At 36.0% G+C, this 20,255-nt stretch overlaps 1 protein-coding gene across 5 annotated transcripts in view; it reads right to left on the bottom strand.

The window, feature by feature from the left end:
- The window catches only part of USP8 (ubiquitin specific peptidase 8), a 98,766-nt gene that overhangs the window by 37,025 nt on the left and 41,486 nt on the right, over positions 1 to 20,255 (bottom strand). For all 5 annotated transcript variants that reach the window (XM_079912618.1, XM_079912617.1, XM_079912616.1 and 2 more), the window contains 3 exons: positions 10,136 to 10,304; positions 6,286 to 6,430; positions 874 to 959 (listed from right to left, as the gene is read on the bottom strand). In XM_079912618.1, coding sequence (XP_079768744.1) covers positions 874 to 959; positions 6,286 to 6,430; positions 10,136 to 10,239 — 335 coding nt within the window. In that variant the 5' untranslated portion in view covers positions 10,240 to 10,304. The remainder of the gene's footprint in view (positions 1 to 873; positions 960 to 6,285; positions 6,431 to 10,135; positions 10,305 to 20,255) is intronic.

Below are 20,255 nucleotides of genomic sequence, written 5' to 3'. Positions count from 1 at the left end.
ACTTATGGAAAAAAGGTGAAAAATGAAAATAGCGTTTAGCAGTTGTTTTGCAGCCAGCTGTTAGAGAAGTAGCCACACCCTGATCAGAGAGTGGCACCGCCAAGCTCCTTCCCCAGGAATTACACAAGCATCTCAGCATCAAGCTGCCATAGCTTTGAACTGTGTCTGTGAGCATCTGTGCTTTATCTTGATTTATTTTGTGCATCTTGTAGCAAGACGTGTCCTGAGGTAGTTGCTTCTTTGCCTTACGCCATTTTGGCTTAGGTAAAGTTTCATAGGAACACTTTACTTTCAGATAGCAGGGGAAAACCTGTGTAACTATAGCAGTTAACTGATCCAAGTTTAAAAAAACTAGTGGAGTAAAAATAGTTTCCTTTTAATTTTGTTATTTAAAGAGTGACTAATGACTAAAAATTGAAACATACTGTTTTTAATTTCTAATTATTTTATAAGCCTGGTAAGTCAGTCATGACAAATACTAGAGTTAGATTTTTTTTAAAAATATGTTACTTCTGCAACCAGGCAAGTCAAAACTAACATTAAATACTTCATTCCCACAAGTCCAGTGTCCAGTAGCACATTATGACATGAAGCATATGAGAATATTATGTTTTTCTGAAGAATCCTGTCAGAAACTTAGAAAAAACTGGACCTGAGCTATAATCTAATAGACCAATGCTTATCTTAACAATGTATTAGTCTAAACATTTAAAAATTTTCAGTAAAGAACATTAATGGTAACACATGAATATAAGACTTCTTCTTAGGAATTGGGATTTATATGCATGGTCATATATAAATGGACAAATTCTAAACATAATTTTAATCTTCTAAATTTACATTCTTTTAAAGATTTCATAATAGTGTCTGTACCTGAGTTTAAGGCTTTCAGAGAGTCTCTCAGCTTCTTCAATAGCTTTTTTGATGTTTGCAGGTCCAAGTATTGAATGAAAGTAGTCCTAAAATTATAGGAAAACCATCTTACACTGTTAGTACTAGCCACTGTACATAGCACTAATGCTAAAAACACAAAATTATGGTGTTCATATAAACAAAAGTTTAGATAAAAATATTATGACTGAATGAAATATTTCTTAAAACTTTAAACCTACAAAAGTGTACAACTTATTCTCCAATTGTTTCAAAAATATTTTTTCATACTATTAGTACGTTAAAAAAAAAAAAGCCGGTAGGTAATAATTTTCTTATTTGTAAGGCACCTTTACGAAGTGTAAATACTATTCTTATTGTTTTTTAGTAAGTGCCAAAAAGCAAACCATATATGTTAGAAGCAAAATATATTTTCCTACTGTAAATATGTTACTTAGTTTTTTCTTTTAGTCTCAGAAGCAGTAAAGCAAATTCTGTATTGATCCACAGCATAGAATTTGTTTTGTTTTACTTGTTTTAAACTGAGATGTTTCCTTCCACCTGTATTTTATAATACCTACCTACCTCCCAACTGGAGTCAAATCACTTTAGACATAAAACAAGTTTTACACTTGAGGAAACCCTGAGTAACTAAAAATCAAATGGTAGAAAATAAATCAATAGTATGATCTACGTTAAAACACACACATACATACACAAAAGATTTAGCACATAATTTATTAACAAGCATAATGAATTGAAAAAAATAAATCACTTCCCTAAGGGGTCACTCATTAGATCCTGCAATCAGAGATAATTCCAAATCAAGCCTGGTTTAACATGACAGTAGTGCAGTGAGACTCAGCTAACTGACTAGTGGATCTAACTTGCCGCAACTTATCACTATGACTTTGCAAATAGAGCCTACTAACACAGTTTATCACAAATGATACTGTAATCAGAAGTTATAAAAAGAAAGGCCAGGAGGCCAGAAATATCCATCTCTGGCTGTTTGAGAGGCAGTTACGAAGAGCTGATAAGATAGATCTGTTGATAACAGTTATCCTATGTCTGTCTATCTAGCCTAAAAGTAGATCATGTTTTATTTGATTTTATTCTTCTAGATTAGAGATAAAATATATAAAAGGGCCATTCATTATGTAATTTTTTAATACAAGTATATAGTTTGTTCAATATTATATCAACTAAAAATTACAGTGGAAACTGTAATCACTTCCATTATCACAATGTCCTGACTTCTGATGCAATACTTTTTTAAGAGAAAACAAAATTAGCCATTACTGTAATATTTCTCTGATAAAAACAAAATACAAAGTAAAACCGAAAAACACTATGACTTTTTTTAAAATTAATTTTTATTGGAGTATGGTTGCTTTATATAACTTGTTTTATTAATTTTTTGACATGAACTCATTTAAAAGCCTAGCTTAACACTGCTGAAATGCTGAAAAAATCATGTTTGGGCATGTCTGATACAAACTCCCAGAAGACACTCCCCTAATATTAATGAGGTTTCTTGTCAATAATTACCTCTCTCGGGGCTTCCCTGGTGGCGCAGTGGTTGAGAGTCTGCCTGCTAATGCAGGGGACACGGATTCGAGCCCTGGTCTGGGGGGATCCCGCGTGCCATGGAGCAACTGGGCCCGTGAGCCACAACTACTGAGCCTGCGCATCTGGAGCCTGTGCTCCGCAACAGGAGAGGCCACAACGGTGAGAGGCCCGCGCACCGCGATGAAGAGTGGCCCCCACTTGCCACAACTGGAGAAAGCCCTCGCACAGAGACGAAGACGCAACGCAGCAAAAATAAATAAATTAAAAAAAAAAAAATTACCTCTCTCTGTGCTCTTAAAGGAACACAGTTGGAGTAAGTATAATTTTTTTCCAATTTTCAATAGTATTGACAATTGGCAGAAAAAAAAAAGTCCAATTCTTATACAACTAAAAACATTTGCTTCTTAGGTTTACTTAGTAGAACTTTCCTACTCCTGAACACACAAATTCAAGCAATTCTCATGATTTCCCAAACAAAATGGTTCACTACTAATAATATTTAGCATTAATTATCATGATTGCCATGGATATTTAAAAATATTCTAACTGTATCTAGACTTTGCTATACTAATATTTTCAATATATTTGCCTTCTCCCCCTTTTCAAATAACCCTGAAAAAATTGTTCATAAACTAATTTTTTCAATGAGTAAACAATAATGTAATGTGTTTTCTACTAGTGAGCTTGCTAAATTAACAAGTTTTATCTAAATCTTAGTGTAAAACAAGTGAAAAATGTAAGTTTCTGAAGAAGGCTGGTCACATTACATCCTGTCACTTCCTGATTTAAAGGGTAAAACCCAGAAAATATATAGTTACTAAATTTAACACTTCACATACTTAAAATGCACTGGAGACGTTAAGCTAAATAAAATAAAACAAAAAACAGTTCTAAGACAGAAGCAGATGTGGTACCCTAGACAGAGCAAATGGAAACAGTCCCTTTACTAATATCAGGAACTGAACATCTACAGCGTATGAAGTAACAGGCTGGGTTACTTGAGCCTTTGCAGGGAGCTTCCTAACCCGAACAACTCCTGCCACTTTCAACTAGATACTCTCTTTGGAAATGCAATAGATACTCTGTGGAAATGGAAAAATTTCTTACTGATTAAAATTTACTCCCAACCTTCTCAAGTTAAAAAAAAAAAAGGTAGCTACAAAACCACTCCCAATCTTGCCAAAGAAAAAAAAGTAACCAGTAAGTTAGAAAAATAAAGCAAAAATTAAATAAGTACATAAAAAATTGGCCCTACCACAACAGACAAAAAAGGAAACACCAAAACTTCCGAAGTTCTCCAAATTCGCAAATCTTTCAAAAATATTTATTTCAGTAAATACTTTTACACTTCTTTTTAAGCAGTCTTTTTTTTTTTAATTTCTGACAGGGTTCAGATTTATGTTTTTTTTCAGATTTATGTTTTAATAAATAAAATATACATTTACAATAGTAATAAGCAGAATAATTGCCACCATTCATTCATTCACCCATTCAATATTTATAGAATACTTATAGTATGACAGGAATGATAATACAAGACTTATCTTCGATTCTTATAGCAACCCACCAAGGAGGTTCCCTTTAGAGATGAACGTACTGGGGGGCTCAGGAAAGATGAAGTAAGAGCCCAAAGTAAGAGAGCACATTCCCAACCCAGGTCTACTCTACCCCAGTCTGTGATGTTTTTGTCATGCCACCAGGGTCTTCCGGCACTGGGTTTCTCTTTATTATCTCATAAATAAGCCAAACTTTTATTTTTTTATTTTACTTTATTTTGTGGTACCTCTCCCGTTGCGGAGCACAGGCTCCAGACGCGCAGGCTCAGTAGCCATGGCTCACAGGCCCAGCCTCTCCACAGCATGTGGGATCTTCCCGGACCAGGGCACGAACCCGTGTCCCCTGCATCGGCAGGCAGACTCTCAACCACTATGCCACCAGGGAAGCCCTAAGCCAAACTTTTAGTTGTGGGTAGTCCTTCATATCCCATAGATCATGTATATAGCAGAGTAGCTTTTATTCAATTTTATGTTGGGCAGAAACAACATGACTCAAAGACTCTCTGAGTAAAATGACCACTACATCATTGTTGTTTTCTGAAACCTTCCAGTGGGTTTAGGAAAAATATCAGTGATGACAGAAAGTATTAAACACATGAACCGTATCCTGGCTCTAAGCAGTATCTTTTTAACAGATACTGTAAAAACCATCAAAGAGTGAGCAAGACAAGTCTCTGTCTCTATCTGCAGATAAGTATGTCCAAGAATGTTCCAAGGGCAGGACCAACCCAGCCATTTGTAGACAGGAAGATGAATCTCCAAATGCAAGGAGCTACCTTTCCAAAGCTAGATCTAAAACCCCATAAAGATTATCAGCATAATTTTGCTGGTGAGAAGAAACACCAGCCATCATTTGTCACCATTAAATAAAACATTAAAGTTATCCCATAACCAACAACCGAAAGAAATTTTATTAGTCCCACTACTGTGGACAAAAAAAGGTTATTTCGAAGAATAAGATAACTTTTTTTTTTCACTTCTATAAGTCAATTTAAATGAGGCAGGAAGATCCCACATGCCGCCGAGCAACTAAACCTGTGCACCACAACTACTGAGCCTGCGCTCTAGAGCCCGTGATCCACAACTACTGAGCCCACACGCCACAACTCCTGAGCCTGCACTCTAGAGTGCATGCTCCGCAACGAGAAGCCACCACAATGAGAAGCCTGCACACTGCAATGAAGAGTAGCCCGCGCTCACCGCAACTAGAGAAAGCCCATGCACAGCAACGAAGACCCAACGCAGCCAAAAATAAATAAATAAAACAAATTAAAAAAAAATTTTAATGAGGCAAGACAATTCTGCCAAAAGTGAACTAAATAAAAATCTCAATATTAACTCAAGAATGGCTTGTCTTGGACTTCCCTGGCAGTCCAGTGGTTAAGACTCCATACACACTTCCAACTCAGTGGGCATGGGTTTGATCCCTGGTCAGGGAACTAAGATCCCACATGCCACATGCTGTGGCCAAAAAAATAAAATGACTTGTCTACCAGGAAAGAAATCTATAAGCAGTATTTTGCTATTATTCTCTAGTAGCAAGATCATTCCTAGGTAACGGTGGAAACACCAACACAATATTCTTCCCATTTCTTTAACCCACTCTCTATTTTCTTCTTTTGTCTGTTTCTGGTGTAATAAAAATGCAACCTCTTCTCTAGCAACACTTGTCCTAGTCATCAGTTCTCTCTACCCATTTATACCTCTCCCATACTCCCTCCCTCCTCACACTTCAGCAAATTGGAAGAAAGGCACCTGGCTCAAAAGACTAAAAGCAAAAAATAATAAATAAATAGATAAAAATGAATATCTAAATTAAATAAATTAATCAACATTAATGTTGCAAACTGAGATCTTTAATATGGCTATAGTGTCAATTAAATATAAAAAGCTGTCACATAAAAACAAGTGACTAAACCTTGACCCTTGAAAAAGTACAACTATAGTCATATTTTTCTTATTGAATGCATGAGTAAACTGAATCCTTCTATTTGACCTGGCAGTGATTTATTACAACAGAAGATTAATCATGAGTCTGTATGTTGCTATAAACCTGTACCAATCCACAGCAAATTAAGTATGTGTATATAGTGTGAGTGTAACCATACATATACACATATATTGCAAATAATGAAACAAAATCTTTAGTTTGCTTTTTCTATCTGCAGAAGTTTGAACTTGCTGCTACACAATATCTAAATTTCAGTATTAGTTAAAAATTTTAGAGATCAATAGCTCCACTGTGTAAAAATAACTTAGCAAATAAAAACATAGAAGTAAAAGGTACCTGCTGTTGCTTGAAATCAGGCCTTTTTTTGATAAGATTATAAACAGTCACATATTTCATATATAGCACATAGGCCCTTTCCTCATCACGATCTAATCTGCTTTCTTCTGCGGTCTTGAAGATCTTCAGGGCACTCTGTACATAACTTAAAATTAGAGAAAAAGTAATTAAAACACTTGACATCTGGGGGAAAAAAGTCATGTATAAAGTCCACAGAGACTCAATAAAATACATTTCATAATTTAGGTTGCAGTACTTCAGGATTATACAAAGTTAGATATAAGTTTGGATGCAACATGAAAATTTCCCTTATACTACAATTAAATACTTATGTTTCATTAATAGTTGTCTGTATATCACCAAACTGTACAAAATGCATTCTAAATCCAGTTTTTTTTTTTTTTTTTTTTTTAAATCCAGTTTTAAAAGATTTGCTACAATAGATAATCCTGAGGCAAATGGTCCTCCGGCACCCATATAATAGTCATACTCTATAAAGAACATAGCTGCATACTACTTGTACTGAAGTAGGGGAGCTAAAATATTTATTATTTTAATGTTAAAACAAATACTTTTCAATTCTCCTTACTCCTTTCTAACCATGATATAAAATTCTCCTCACCTAAAAACTCAAGAAACTAGGGACAGGAAAGGGGACATGAGTTCAATCTTTTAGAGTTTTCTACACAATGGCTGAACTGCACTCTGATTCACTGGCCCTGAAAAGAGAAGAGATTTAAAGTCTAAAAACATGTCATCTTAAAATTCCACTTCAGTAAAATAATTTGAGGGGTCTACGGCATTCATTTATTTTTTCTTTAAATAAATTTATTTATTTATGGCTGCAATGGGTCTTCATTGCTGCGCGTGGGCTTTTCTCTAGTTGCAGAGAGCGTGGGCTACTCTTTGTTGCAGTGTGCTGGATTCTCATTGTGGTGACTTCTCTTGTTGTGGAGCGTGGGCTCTAGGTGTGTGGACTTCAGTAGTTGTGGCATGTGGGCTCAGTAGTTGTGGCTCGCAGGCTCTAGAGCGCAGGCTCAGTAGTTGTGGTGCATGGGCTTACTTGCCCCACGGCATGTGGAATCTTTCTGGACCAGGGCTCGAACCCATGTCCTCTGCATTGGCAGGCGGATTCTTAACCACTGCGCCACTAGGGAAGTCCACTACGGCATTCATTCTAAGGACATTTTCCTGGTTTAACAGTCTTCAGAAAGCAAATTAATAAAACAGACATTTCTGCAAGAGGAATTCATTTACTTAGGACTAAAGTTTTGGCAACTAAGCTGTAGTGCCAATGCTAATACACCATATGCTTTATCAATAACTTATTTCTACAAATCAGTGCATCTTGTTTTCTATATTTTTCAAACTGTGCTCTACGATTGAGACATGGATTAGTGATGAAGTTGGTCAGGCCAAGGAACTAGATAGAACACCACACAAAGGAACAGGGCCAAACTGGTCTTTAAGACCAAAGATGGTCCTACACAAGGACAATTTCAGTCAGTGTGCATGCCCTGTTAAGCATGGCATCAAAGTTCCAGGATAGAGGTAAATCAAACCAAAGCTAGTAAGGAGATTCTCTAAGAGTTTAGGAGTGGGTACAACAGTCCTTAGGTTTTTCCAAATTTCTTTCATCATGATGCATGTATATCTCATGGGCCCATATGTAGCAGCAGGCCCAGCTGAGATGGCTGCAATGTCACTGTGGGTCCAGTGAAACAGCCAAATATCCTAAAAGGATTCTAGCATTCTCTAGAATAGTGCTACATGTTGTGGTGGTACATTTAGGCCAACATACCACTTCCTGTGGGATCAGGGTAGTCCTAGAGCTAAACCAGACATTGCTAAAACAGATTTATCTGTTTTAAGATTAGATGAAGCTCTCTGAGAAAGCTTCAAGGTGGTTTTACCCTTCTCACTATTTTCTATTTGAAAATCATTCAATGTGAGTTAAACAGCGCTACTTTCTCTATCACCCCATCAACATTACCAACTAAGCTCAAGAAGTAGGCCAATCCCTCTCTTACTCTTCCTATCCCTTCCCCACCCAAAGATCTTTTCAAAAGCCCATTTTATACTTAGTAATGTTTACGAATATTAGTTCATTCTGGGATTTTCTTTCCTGACCTTCTTTAAAGTTCTTACTACTCTCCTGTCTTCATCCTTAATGTTTTATTTCCTTCCCATCTTGTTTATTTCCTCTAGAAAATGACTCATAAAGATGTTCCTGTGCAAACACAGGTTTAAGATGCCTCTTCACAGGTTCATTTGGGATCATACATATCATTTGTTAGAGCCTCACGTTTATCTCCAGCCACAGAACACCTGTTTTCCCCGATTTCTAAAATCTGCTTACCTCAAGTGTAGGGTGTAAGGCTGGCTAGACCCACCTTTCTTTCTGAAACTCTTACTCCCAGCTCTATAATAATATAGTTATATATCTCTAAATCTTCTCCTTTGTTGGTCAAAATAAATTCAGAGGAAAAGTTCCCCTATTGTCTCCTGCCCCTCCTTAACAGAAATAAAACTATCAACAAGTTAACAATTTTAGTGATATCCCATTTTTATAGCAAAATAACTTCCAGTAAATATCAAAATAGCTGGACCTTTCCATCTCTATTATATTTTATCTCAGGACAAATTCTGCAACTGTTATCAGGAAAGTATCATCTCTAGCCTCTACCTCAACATGTAGTCTACCCCAACATAGATAGACTACATGCCCTGAAAAATAAAAATACATAAAATAAATCATTAGGGGACTTTCCTGGTGGTGCAGCGACTCCACACTCCCAATGCAGAGGGCCTGGGTTTGATCCCTGGTTAGGGAACTAGATTCCACATGCATGCCACAACAAAGATCCCACGTACCGCGACTATGACCCAGCACAGCCAAATAAATAAATAATAAAACAAACAAACAAGACTTAAAAAAAAAAAAAAAGAGGATATATAAGAATCTGCCTGCCATTGCAGGGGACATGGGTTTGATCCCTGGTCCGGGAACATGTCACAAGCCGTGGAGCAACTAAGCCCATGCGCCACAACTACTGAGCCTGCACTCTAGAGCCCGTGCGCCACAACTACTGAGCCCGCGTGCCGCAACTACTGAAGCCCGCGTGCCTAGAGCCTGTGCTCCACAACAAGTGTACCACAACGAAGGGCAGCCCCCATTCACTGCAACTAGAGAAAGCCTGTGTGCAGCAATGAAGACCCAATGCAGCCATAAACAAGTAAAATAAATTTTAAAAAATCATTAGGTTAAAACTTCATGTCAAATTGGTATAAATACTTTGCTGAATACTGCATAAAAAATACGTATCTCTTCTTTTTTAATCAAAGACTATGCTAGAACCAGATCTTATATGTGAAATACACAAGGATAAAAATGATCTTTAATTAAGAAGTACTTTTACACTGTTTTAGGAAAAGACATTAACTGTGGCTGAATGAGTTTTGTAGAATCCTTGCAGTCTTCACCTCTTAAACTTATGATGTAACATACTGTCCAGAAAACAGATAATATGCTTATTAGCAGAATATATATGTATTCTGCCAAGATAAAATTAGGAACTTCTCTAACTCATTTAATAAAATGGAAATGAACTAAAAGTTAACAGTTATCCCCCACTTTTCAAAAGTTCACTTTACACCACTTTGCTTTTACAGAACACCTAAGTACCTTTTTTACTAATCGAAAGAAATACAGAGGCGATTTTTGCTTTCATGAAAAAAGTTGTTTCCTCACTTTATGCCATTTTGGCTTACAAAAGGCTTCATAGGAACACTCTAGTTTTGAATAGTGGGGGATACCTGTATATGACTCAAATTAGCAAAGTATACACACTTCCTAGTGCTTATTTTCTCTGGTTTAACTTCTGTCTTCTTATTGAGGTCTTTTAGTGAAGAACTGAGGTAGAGTTCTTTAGGAACTGAAGCCACAGCAGGCATGATGAATAATCTTTACTTCTCCACTTTCACAATGGATGGTGTACTTCATTAAAAGTAGTTCTTTTCTGAAACAAAATGAACACAAATAATCCCATTAGTTTTCCTCATTAACAATAAAACAAGTGAGCAGTTTAAAAAACAAACAAACAAACCTCCTAAACTGTGTCCTTTGCTAACAGAGTTAATTTTCAATTATCTTGAATATTTATTTTCGGAGTTCAATATACAGGGTATCAATAAACAATCTACTTTCCCCTCCAAATTTTCATTAACGAAATGAATTAGTTTGTATCATTTTGCATTAAGTATTAGGAATCTTTCCTGTCAAAGGAACAGAATAATAAAAGCTTTTATATTTTTCTTCTGTTAAATCTGCATTAACGTATAGTTTACAAACAGAAGGAAGTTTCATTTAAAAATATTTCTTTCTCACCAGTTTACAAAAGGAAACAAGTTGGGGGGAGGGATAGCCAGGGCACATTATATGAAGCTGGGGATGTATGAACATGTTTCTGGTAGAATACACCCAAATACTTTGGTTTACTTTGAAAAGGTCTTTGATGTTTCATGACATTCTTTGTTTTCTCATCTGCTCTGGTAAATTCTGACTGGGAAGATTGAGGTAGTCAAAAAAAAAAATGAAGAAGAAAGGCTAGGTATGTAACAAGGTGTGTGTGTGTGTGTGTGTGTGTGTGTGTGTGTGTGTGTGTGTGTGTGTGTGTGTGTGTGTGTGTGTGTGTGTGTGTGTGTACACCTATGCAGGGATGCATACAGATGGGGCAGATCAGCGGAGCACACTACATGGGAATCTTGACAAGATCGTAAGTGTCACCAAATGAAAACTTCAGGAACCCAAGTAAATTTATACAAGGTCTTCAGTTGTAAAGAACTAATTACAATTTGAATAAAGAGCTGCATTAATACATTTAAGAGATTACAACATTTTTTGATACAGCCACTATGGAAAACAGTATGGCGGTTCCTCAGAAAACTAAAAATAGAATTACCGTATGATCCAGCAATCCCACTCCTGGGAATATACCCGGTCAAAACTATAATACAAAAAGAAACATACACCCCTATGTTCATAGTAGCACTATTCACAAGAGCCAAAACATGGAAACAACCTAAATGTCCATTGACAGATGAATGCATAAAGATGTGGTAACATATATACAACGGAATACTCAGCCATAAAAAAGAACAAAGTGATGCCATTTGCAGCAACATGAATGCAACTACAGATTATCATACTAAGTGAACTAAGTCAGAAAGAGAAAGACAAATACCATAGGATATCACTTATATGTGGAATCTAAAATATGGCACAAAGGAACCTATCAACAAAACAGAAACAGACTCACAGACATAGAGAACAGACTTGTGGTTGCCAAGGGGGAGTGGGGGAGAGAGAGGGATGGACTAGGAATTTGGGGCTGGTAGATGCAAACTATTATATTTTAAATGGATAACAACAAGGTCCTAATGTATAGCACAGGGAACTATATTCAATATCCTGTGATAAACCTGTGATATCCTGTGATAATGGAAAAGAATATAAAAAAAGAATGTATGTATGCGTAAAACTGAGTCACTCTGCTGTACAGCAGAGACTGGCACAACACTGTAAATCATCTATACTTCCAATTTAAAGAAAAGAGAGATTACAATTTTTTTTCTGTCACTTATTTCCACTACCTTAATGCTCTTCATTCTATCAGTTCACTATTATTAGACGAATGGACATCAATGAACATTGAATCCTAAAATGCTGAGTAAGGTACAACTTTAGGGGCGAAAAGGCTTCTGTTCACCTATGTGAAACTCCAAAAGCACCCCAATTTGCTTTGATTCTTGTCACATTTTATATTAAATATTAATACTTTCTCATTTCTTGATTAGGTATATAATTCATCAACAATGCACCACCAAAACAGCTAAGAGCATCCATTACAGAATATGATAGGGATCCCCTGGATTTCCTCATACTTATACAGACAACAGTATTGAGTGTCTTACCTTGTAAAAAACCATTGTTACATGTTAAAGACACGAAGGATACATAAGAAGTGGTCCCTGACCTTCCAGAATAAACAGTTTAACAAGAGAACATTCCCTACTCCCCCATGCTCACCACCTCCTCAACCCCTGCTTATCCCCCTAAAGCTGAGTGAAAAAGTTGACACGTGACACCATTTGTAAGAAGTTTTAAAACAAACTAAACTGAGCAATATATTGCTTAAGGATACAAATCAGATAAATTTATAAAGGTAGGAAATGGTAAATATAAAATTCTATTTCTGGAGAGGTAGAAGATACAATAAGGGAGGCACACACAAAGAGCTTCAGCGATATGTAAGGTTTTATTTCTCAAGTTGGGTGGTATGTTCACATATGCTCAGAGATGACTGTTTTGTTTTATGTATTTATTGAAGTATAACTGATGTACAACATTATATGTTGCAGGTGTACAATATAGTGATTCACAATTCACAAGTGATTCACAATTTTTAAAGGTTATATTCCATTTATTACAAAATATTGGCTATATTCCCTGTTGTACAATATATCCTTGTAGCTTATTTTACATATAATAGTTTGTACAGATGATCATTTTATTATCAGGCTTTTATAACATAAAATAATATGTAATATACTTAATGTATTTCATCAAAAAGTTTTAAAGAAAGCAATTATATAACAATGCAAATATGAATAAATTGTCTACAAATATGAAAAGAATACCCAGAGAGATGTAAAAGTTAGGAAGTTATGGTTGAAACAAGCAAACATAAAATATATATGTTTTTAAATACTCATTCAGAAAAAAACAGATCTGGAATATTTTAAGAGCCTAGTATATATAACCTCATTGAGCACATCTTCCATACAGTGGTGTGAGTGGAAGCAAGAGTACAAGCATTAAGGAATAAAGAAATGGAAGCAGACTATAGATAACTTAAAAAAAAAATTGGCAATGAAAAAGAAAATGATGGGATAGAGTGGTGCTTCAGGAACATGATTTCTACTGAAACATAAGCAACAGTTGAGAAATAATACTTTTGACTAAGGGAAAGCACAGTAAGGCCAAGAAACTAACTTTTCAGGAAGGTGCTTAAGGAAACTTGAGTCCTTATTGATGCCACAACAGACACCATGGTGGCAGAGGGCAGGGGATGTTGGAGCTTGGACTATTAAGGAGGGCTAAAGGACAGTAAGATAATAGTAACAAGAGTTATTCCTGACTTTTCTGCCCCCACCTAGCTCAGCTAGGATCTTAAGCTTACTCAACCACAATAAGCCAACATATGCTCCCCTGATATAGGCTAGCTCCTGAAATGTAATTTCCAAAAAGCCCAATGATTTTTTACTGGCAACACTAAATGTACTAAGATAAGGATTAATGCCAGAGTTAGGCAGAGTGACCTTGTACCAGTCTGACAGTATCTGTTTTTCCTACTCTATCCTTTACCTGCATCTTAAGTATTAGTGGTCTAACCACAGGACACATATTCAAAAAGTCAGGTAGAGTCTATTTTGTTGATTCATGACAATTAGGTTTCTTGGTTGGGAAAAGAAAGCTATTTATTTGAACCCTCTAAAATGAAGGTCTAGAATATGTCTCAGTCAAATCTTTTTCTCATCATTACCTTTAAAGCTTGGATCTTTACAAGACAAAAGAATATAAAAACTATATATGCTACCTAGGCAACTTAAAATAATAAATCATTAGCTATTTCAAAGTTAAATTCCATTCAAACATTCACAGGCATCCTACTGTACAGAAGACATTGTGCTCCCAGGAACTCAAAAATTAGATGTGATCCATTTCCTCACAAAGTTTAAAAAGCTAATGTGAAAGAGAAAGTTGTAAGCAGTGTTAATACAACATGTATTATATCAAACTATGAAGAGTTACAAATAATGCACAATAAGAAAAATTAACAAGATCAAGTATGACTAGAGGGATCTTGTGAGGCATCATGGAAGAGATAGCATTTCTGTGAGTCTTGGTGAGAGAAGGCTTTTGATAGAGATGAGAAAGAGTTTGAGGAAAATGTCAAAAAAGTAAAGAACATCTTTAGGAACTAGCTAGTATACAGAATCAACAAGGATTTGCTAGGCAGTAAGGCCTGAAAAATAGTCTAGGAACAGATAAATGGAAGGCTGTGAATGTCACATTAAAGCATTTACTTTGTTTTCTAAAGGTAACAGAGAACCAGAGCAGGATTCTAAGAACAGAGTTATATGATCTAAACTAACAGTACAAGGTTAGGCTTTAAAAGACTGGAGATAAGGAAGACATTAGTTACCCATAATAATGATCCTAAGGAAAGATGATGAAGGTCAGAACTAGGGCAGTAGAGATGGAATGGAGGAGGCAGACAGATACTAGAGACACTGCAAAGGTAGAATGACAGGACTCCGATTGAGTGACAACCGATCAGACACACCAATGGAAACTACAGGGATAAGATTATGATACAACAAAGTTTTAATGAGGGTTTCCAGGAAAAAGATTGTGCTTTTTTAAAGTTACTTTTTCTGTCCTTATTTGATTTTTGAGAACAGCTGAAATAAAGAACTTGCTCTGATAATGTCATGAAAGGACCACAGTTGTTTCCATTTTCCTTCATTAAATTATACGTTATGCTGTCAAATAAGATGCCTGGTGTTAAAAATACTTCCAGCATTGCCTTAATTGCTATTTTAGCCTCTACAATCACATATACTTCTGCAGAAATCAAAGCACAAGGTAAAGGGTATTTTTCCCTAATCATATGAGAAAGCAAAGAATACATATCCAACTTAAATGTATGTAAACTTTAATGTATTAAATTTTTGATAAGTCATTCTGCTGCATTTTGCCATTAAAGAAATTTCAAAAGAGACTGGCATAAAATAACTTAAGGCCAGAATGACTGAATGGATTTACAATTTCCTTATTTTGGCTGCAACAGTAAAAACAAACCCACTGATACTTATACAGGAATGTTCAATAACTACAGAACTCAAATAATTTTAAAATCTATTTGTTTAGCTCTAGAACTAAATACAACATATAACCCACTAAAACTATGTTATACTTCAAAAAGGATTGTAAGTACAAAAAATAAAATAACTAAGTAATGTAAGAAAAAGTTCTCCTAAAAAAAAAATTTAAGATGTGTAAACCTGATAAAGATTTAAGAACAACACCTTAATCAAACAGCAATGCTCCAAAAATGAAATACAGGCAGTGCTGAAAACGAGCTGACAATAGGGAGAAAATGGAAGGCATATATACCCCTCTCTCTCTCTCTGACATTTTTCTGATCCTTCCAAAGAAAGGAGTAGAGATTGGATGACCTGAACCACAGAGTGATGACTAAAAAGCAAAAAAGTAAAGATTGAAGTTTGTTGTCATTCAAACTGGTCCTGATATCTTAACTAGGGCCTCACACCAACCACTGCCAAGGTTGCTGGCAACACTGAAAGGAAAGCAGTTTGTCCTTGTTGGCCATCCATCATCTCATCTCACCCCATCTCTGGCCTTCAGATAGCAACAGTATTCACTACATCATCTGACTATCTTAAATTTCATATAATCCATTCTATACTCATTCTAGTTAAAATGCCACAGACAAGTAAGTACTGATGAAATAATCTGCTTTAAAGCAATCCTAAAGTTAAGGCTCAACCCTTTTAAGAATTCATCACTGCTAAAAAAAACCTCTAGTATTTTCTGAGTATCTACTATGAGTCTAGTGACAATAGCAGTGTTTTTTTAAAATCCCTTTAGAAGGTCACAATCACCATTAAAAAAACAAAAACAAAAAAAACCTGAAGAGAAAATATCAGAGCATGTCACACATAGTAAGGTTAAAACTGTTTCATGAAACTTTAGTTTTGGCTGTGTACCTGTGTATGCACATATAGAACACTGGGTATAAATGTGAAATGTCTATAGGTTACAATTCAAAGTGTAAAACTCCTGCAGAGCAACGCTACTCAAGTGTGGTCCACAGACCAGTGCTGGTTGAGGAACTGTTGGTTACCAGCCTGTGATAAAATAAGCTTATAACAGAATGTAAACCTATTAAGCACACTAAATTTTTCATAGCAGCAAGACTTTCTTTACAAAGAAAGCAATGCACTGATTTATATTCTAGCACAAGCTGCAAGACTATAAGAGACTGGCTACTTTGAGTAACACTGCTCTAGGGAGATAGAGTATCACAGGGCTTCTGATCACAAATACCTTAGTTTATCAAGACCAAATTAATACTCATTAAATAATAAGCCAACAATTAATTCCTACACTGTACATTAATACGTGACTCCAGTCACTGGGAAGTCAAAAGGAGGGAAAAATTCACGGTAACTTGGGGCGAGGGGAGAGCTTCTTCCAGCCCAGAGTGTACTCTTTTGTACTGATCCCTCGTCCTGCAAAAACCAACTTAAGTTCCACCTCTTCCATCCTTGATGGTCCCAGTTCTTGGAGTTTCTTTCTTTTTTTAAAATATATAAATTTATTTATTTTATTTTTGGCTGCATTGGGTCTTCGTTGCTGCGCGCGGGCTTTCTCTAGTTGCGGCAAGCGGGGGCTACTCTTGGTTGCGGTGCAAGGGCTTCTTATTGCGGTGGCTACTCTTGTTGCGGAGCACGGGCTCTAGGCGTGCAGGCTTCAGTAGTTGTGGCTCGTGGGCTCTAGAACGCAGGCTCAGTAGTTCTGGCGCACAGGCTTAGTTGCTCCACAGCATGTGGGATCTTCCCGGACCAGGGCTCAAACCCGTGTCCCCTGCTTTGGCAGGCAGGTTCTTAACCACTGAGCCACCAGGGAAGCCGTGGAGTTTATTTCTTGATCTAAATCCTATACTATCAATATTTGTTATCTATAGCATTCCTTTAGTACAGAATTTGGATCAAATGACAATTATGACTAGGCTTTAAGATACTCATACCTCATAAGCATGCAGTTTCATGATGCTGTGATAGAGACAGAAACCGGCCCTAAGGACAGGAGTTAGCTATGAATAGAGTGAGAAAGGAGGGCATGCCAGAAGAGGAAATCAACACGAACAAAGACACAAAATGAGAAATCAGTATGGGAAGGTAATAAGAAAAATAAAGAATGCTATAGGGATTATTAGGAAATAATCAAATAAGATCAAGGGATTATACTAACATGTCTTTATAAGTCATAACTCTAACATGCTAGATCTCTAACATCTACCTTAGTAGTCCTTATAGTCAACCCTTAATAACTGTTGCCTAACAATAATAAATTCTATTAGGTAAGGAAATGGAATTACATGATGGAGGACTTTTGAAGCCACCCAAAAATGTTTATATTTAATTCAGCAGGCAATAAGAAGCCAGATCTTGAAGGGAAAATGGTATCTCTGGGCAGGTCAAAGTGGGGATATGCAAGACAGATTTGAAGGAAACAGGAACAAGGGAATGATACTTTAGAAAAGAATAACTAGCAGGCCATGGCAAAAAAGAACACAGAAAGGTAGAAATGTGCTTTGACTGAAACAGTATTTTCTCTCTTGAGTATACACACACACACATACACACACACACTTTCAACCCTGAGAAATGTGAAGAATGGCAGTGCTGTTAACAAAAATAAAAAGTTTAAAAAACTGATCAGTTTACAGCAGCATTTCTCAAATTGGGCACTACTCACATGCTGGACTGAATAATTCTTTGTTGTGGGGTTGCCCTACACATTGTAGGATGTGTAGCAGCATCCCTGGCCTCTACCCACTAGATGCCAGTAGTATCCACCCTTCTCCAGTTGTGACAACCAAAACTGTTTCCAGACATTGCCAAATGTCCCCTGGGCGGGGGGGTCAAAATTACCCCCAAATAAGAACCACTGATTTACAAAAAAATTTGAACATGTTGAGTGTATGCAAAAGGAATAACATCTAAAGAAGGATGCCTTGATAGAGATGTAAATACGTAATCAGACATCAGGTTTACAGAAAGACCAGATATTAAATCAACTATTAAGGCGTTAATGTTACTTCGATAATCCTCAGTGTTTTGGGAGACAACAAAGTATTGACATTGAAATAATATGCTATCTAGGATATAGTTTTTTTTTTTTTTTTAGGATATAGTTTAAATAATTCTATTCTCTTCACTTTTATGTATATTTTTAAACTTTTGTAATAGTTTTAAAAACATAAACATCATTTACACTAGTAACTAAAATCAGGAGAATGAATCACTAAGGAAATGAGATCTTGTTTCTCTACAGCTGACAAGATACCTGAAGGGCTCAGAACTTGGGGGGTGGGGGTGGTTCCTAAAGGAGGAAAGAAACAAAGAATGAAGGAAAACCAGGAAAGTGCAATATCATGGAAACCAAAGAAAAAGAGAAGTCCAAAGTTACAAAGTTCTTACAATGCTAAAAAGAAAAACAGAGTAAAATAACTAGCCCTAGTTCTGAAGAGTGATTAAAAACCAGCTTCAATGTGGTAAACATTTAGAATACCTACATCTTTTCAAAGTGTAGCACTGGGGGCTGTAGGGGATACAAAGAATATACCTCCTAACGGAGTTTCTACCTCTTAGGATGAAAGATGAGTACACAGTGGTAATACAAAGCAAAGTACCATATTACAGGCACTAACGTACCATGCCCAAATATTTTGGTTTTATTAAGGACCATTCCCAGAAAAAACACGAGGATAACTGTTTTACACAATAGGTGTCTACCTACCTATATAACCTTGATCCATTTCTTATCTCCTCTTCCTCTTTATCTCTTTAATTTTTTTTTTTAGCAGATGCAAAATTGATGAGCTGGGAACCCAACTGTACTTAGTAAGTACCCAAAAAAAAGCTATGGTTCTCAACCCTAGCTGTATATTAAAATCACCTACAGAACTTTAAAAAAATATTGATGCCCAGGACCCATTCCTAAATGGTTCAATCAGAATCTCTGAGTGTGAGACTTGCACATAGGTATTTCTATAAAGCTCCTCAGGTGAATTCTAGCGTGCAATCAAGACAGGGAACCATAGGCATAAAGAATGGATATAAGCATGTTACTAGAAGCAATAAAACACTATGAAGATGACAGTTAATTTTCAGCTGAAATCAACATTTTTTTAAGGTAGAATTTTATTTTTTTAAATTTATTTATTTATTTTTAACATCTTTACTGGATTATAATTGCCTTGCAATGCTAGCTAGTGCTAGTTTCTGCTGTATAACAAAGTGAATCAGTTATATGTATACATATATCCCCATATCCCCTCCCTCCTGCCCCTCCCTCTCACCCTCCCTATCCCACTCCTCTAGGTGGTCACAAAGCACTGAGCTGATCTCCCAGTGCTATGCAGCTGCTTCCCACTAGTTATCTATTTTACATGAAATCAACATCTTAAGTTATATAACGCCCAACCTACCAAAATTATGAGAAATCATTTAAATTTTTAATATTTTGTAATTAAGAAATTAAAAACCCCAGGATTCCTACACCCACAGCTTTTCAATTTGTTTTGAAATTGGTATTATAATGCATAATAATTTCATTTTACTACATTACAAAGACATCAGGTCAAATGTTATATGATATTACACGTAGAATCTAAAATGATACAAATGAACTTATTTACAAAACAGAAATAGACTCACAGACACAGAAAACAAATTTATGGTTACCAAAAGGAAAGGGGGTACGGAGGGATAAATTTGGAATCTGGGGTTAACAGATACACCCTACTACATATAAAATGGATAAACAATGAGGACAACAAGGACCTATGGTATAGCACAGGGAACTATATTCTACATCTTGTAATATCCTATAATGCCAAAGAATCTGAAAAAGTATATATATATATATATATATATATGACTGAATCACTTTACTGTACTCCTGAAACATTGTAAATCAACTATACTTCAATTTAAAAAACAAGAAAGACATGCAGGTTCACATCACTGTTGGTACATTTCAGAGAATTTAGTATTATGAAAGACTAAACTGTAATGTGTTAGAAGAGGCAACG

The sequence above is a fragment of the Stenella coeruleoalba genome, assembly GCF_951394435.1.
Source record: "Stenella coeruleoalba genome assembly, chromosome: 2".
Classification (NCBI taxonomy): Eukaryota; Metazoa; Chordata; class Mammalia; order Artiodactyla; family Delphinidae; genus Stenella; species Stenella coeruleoalba.
This window is presented reverse-complemented; position numbering and strand designations above follow the sequence as displayed.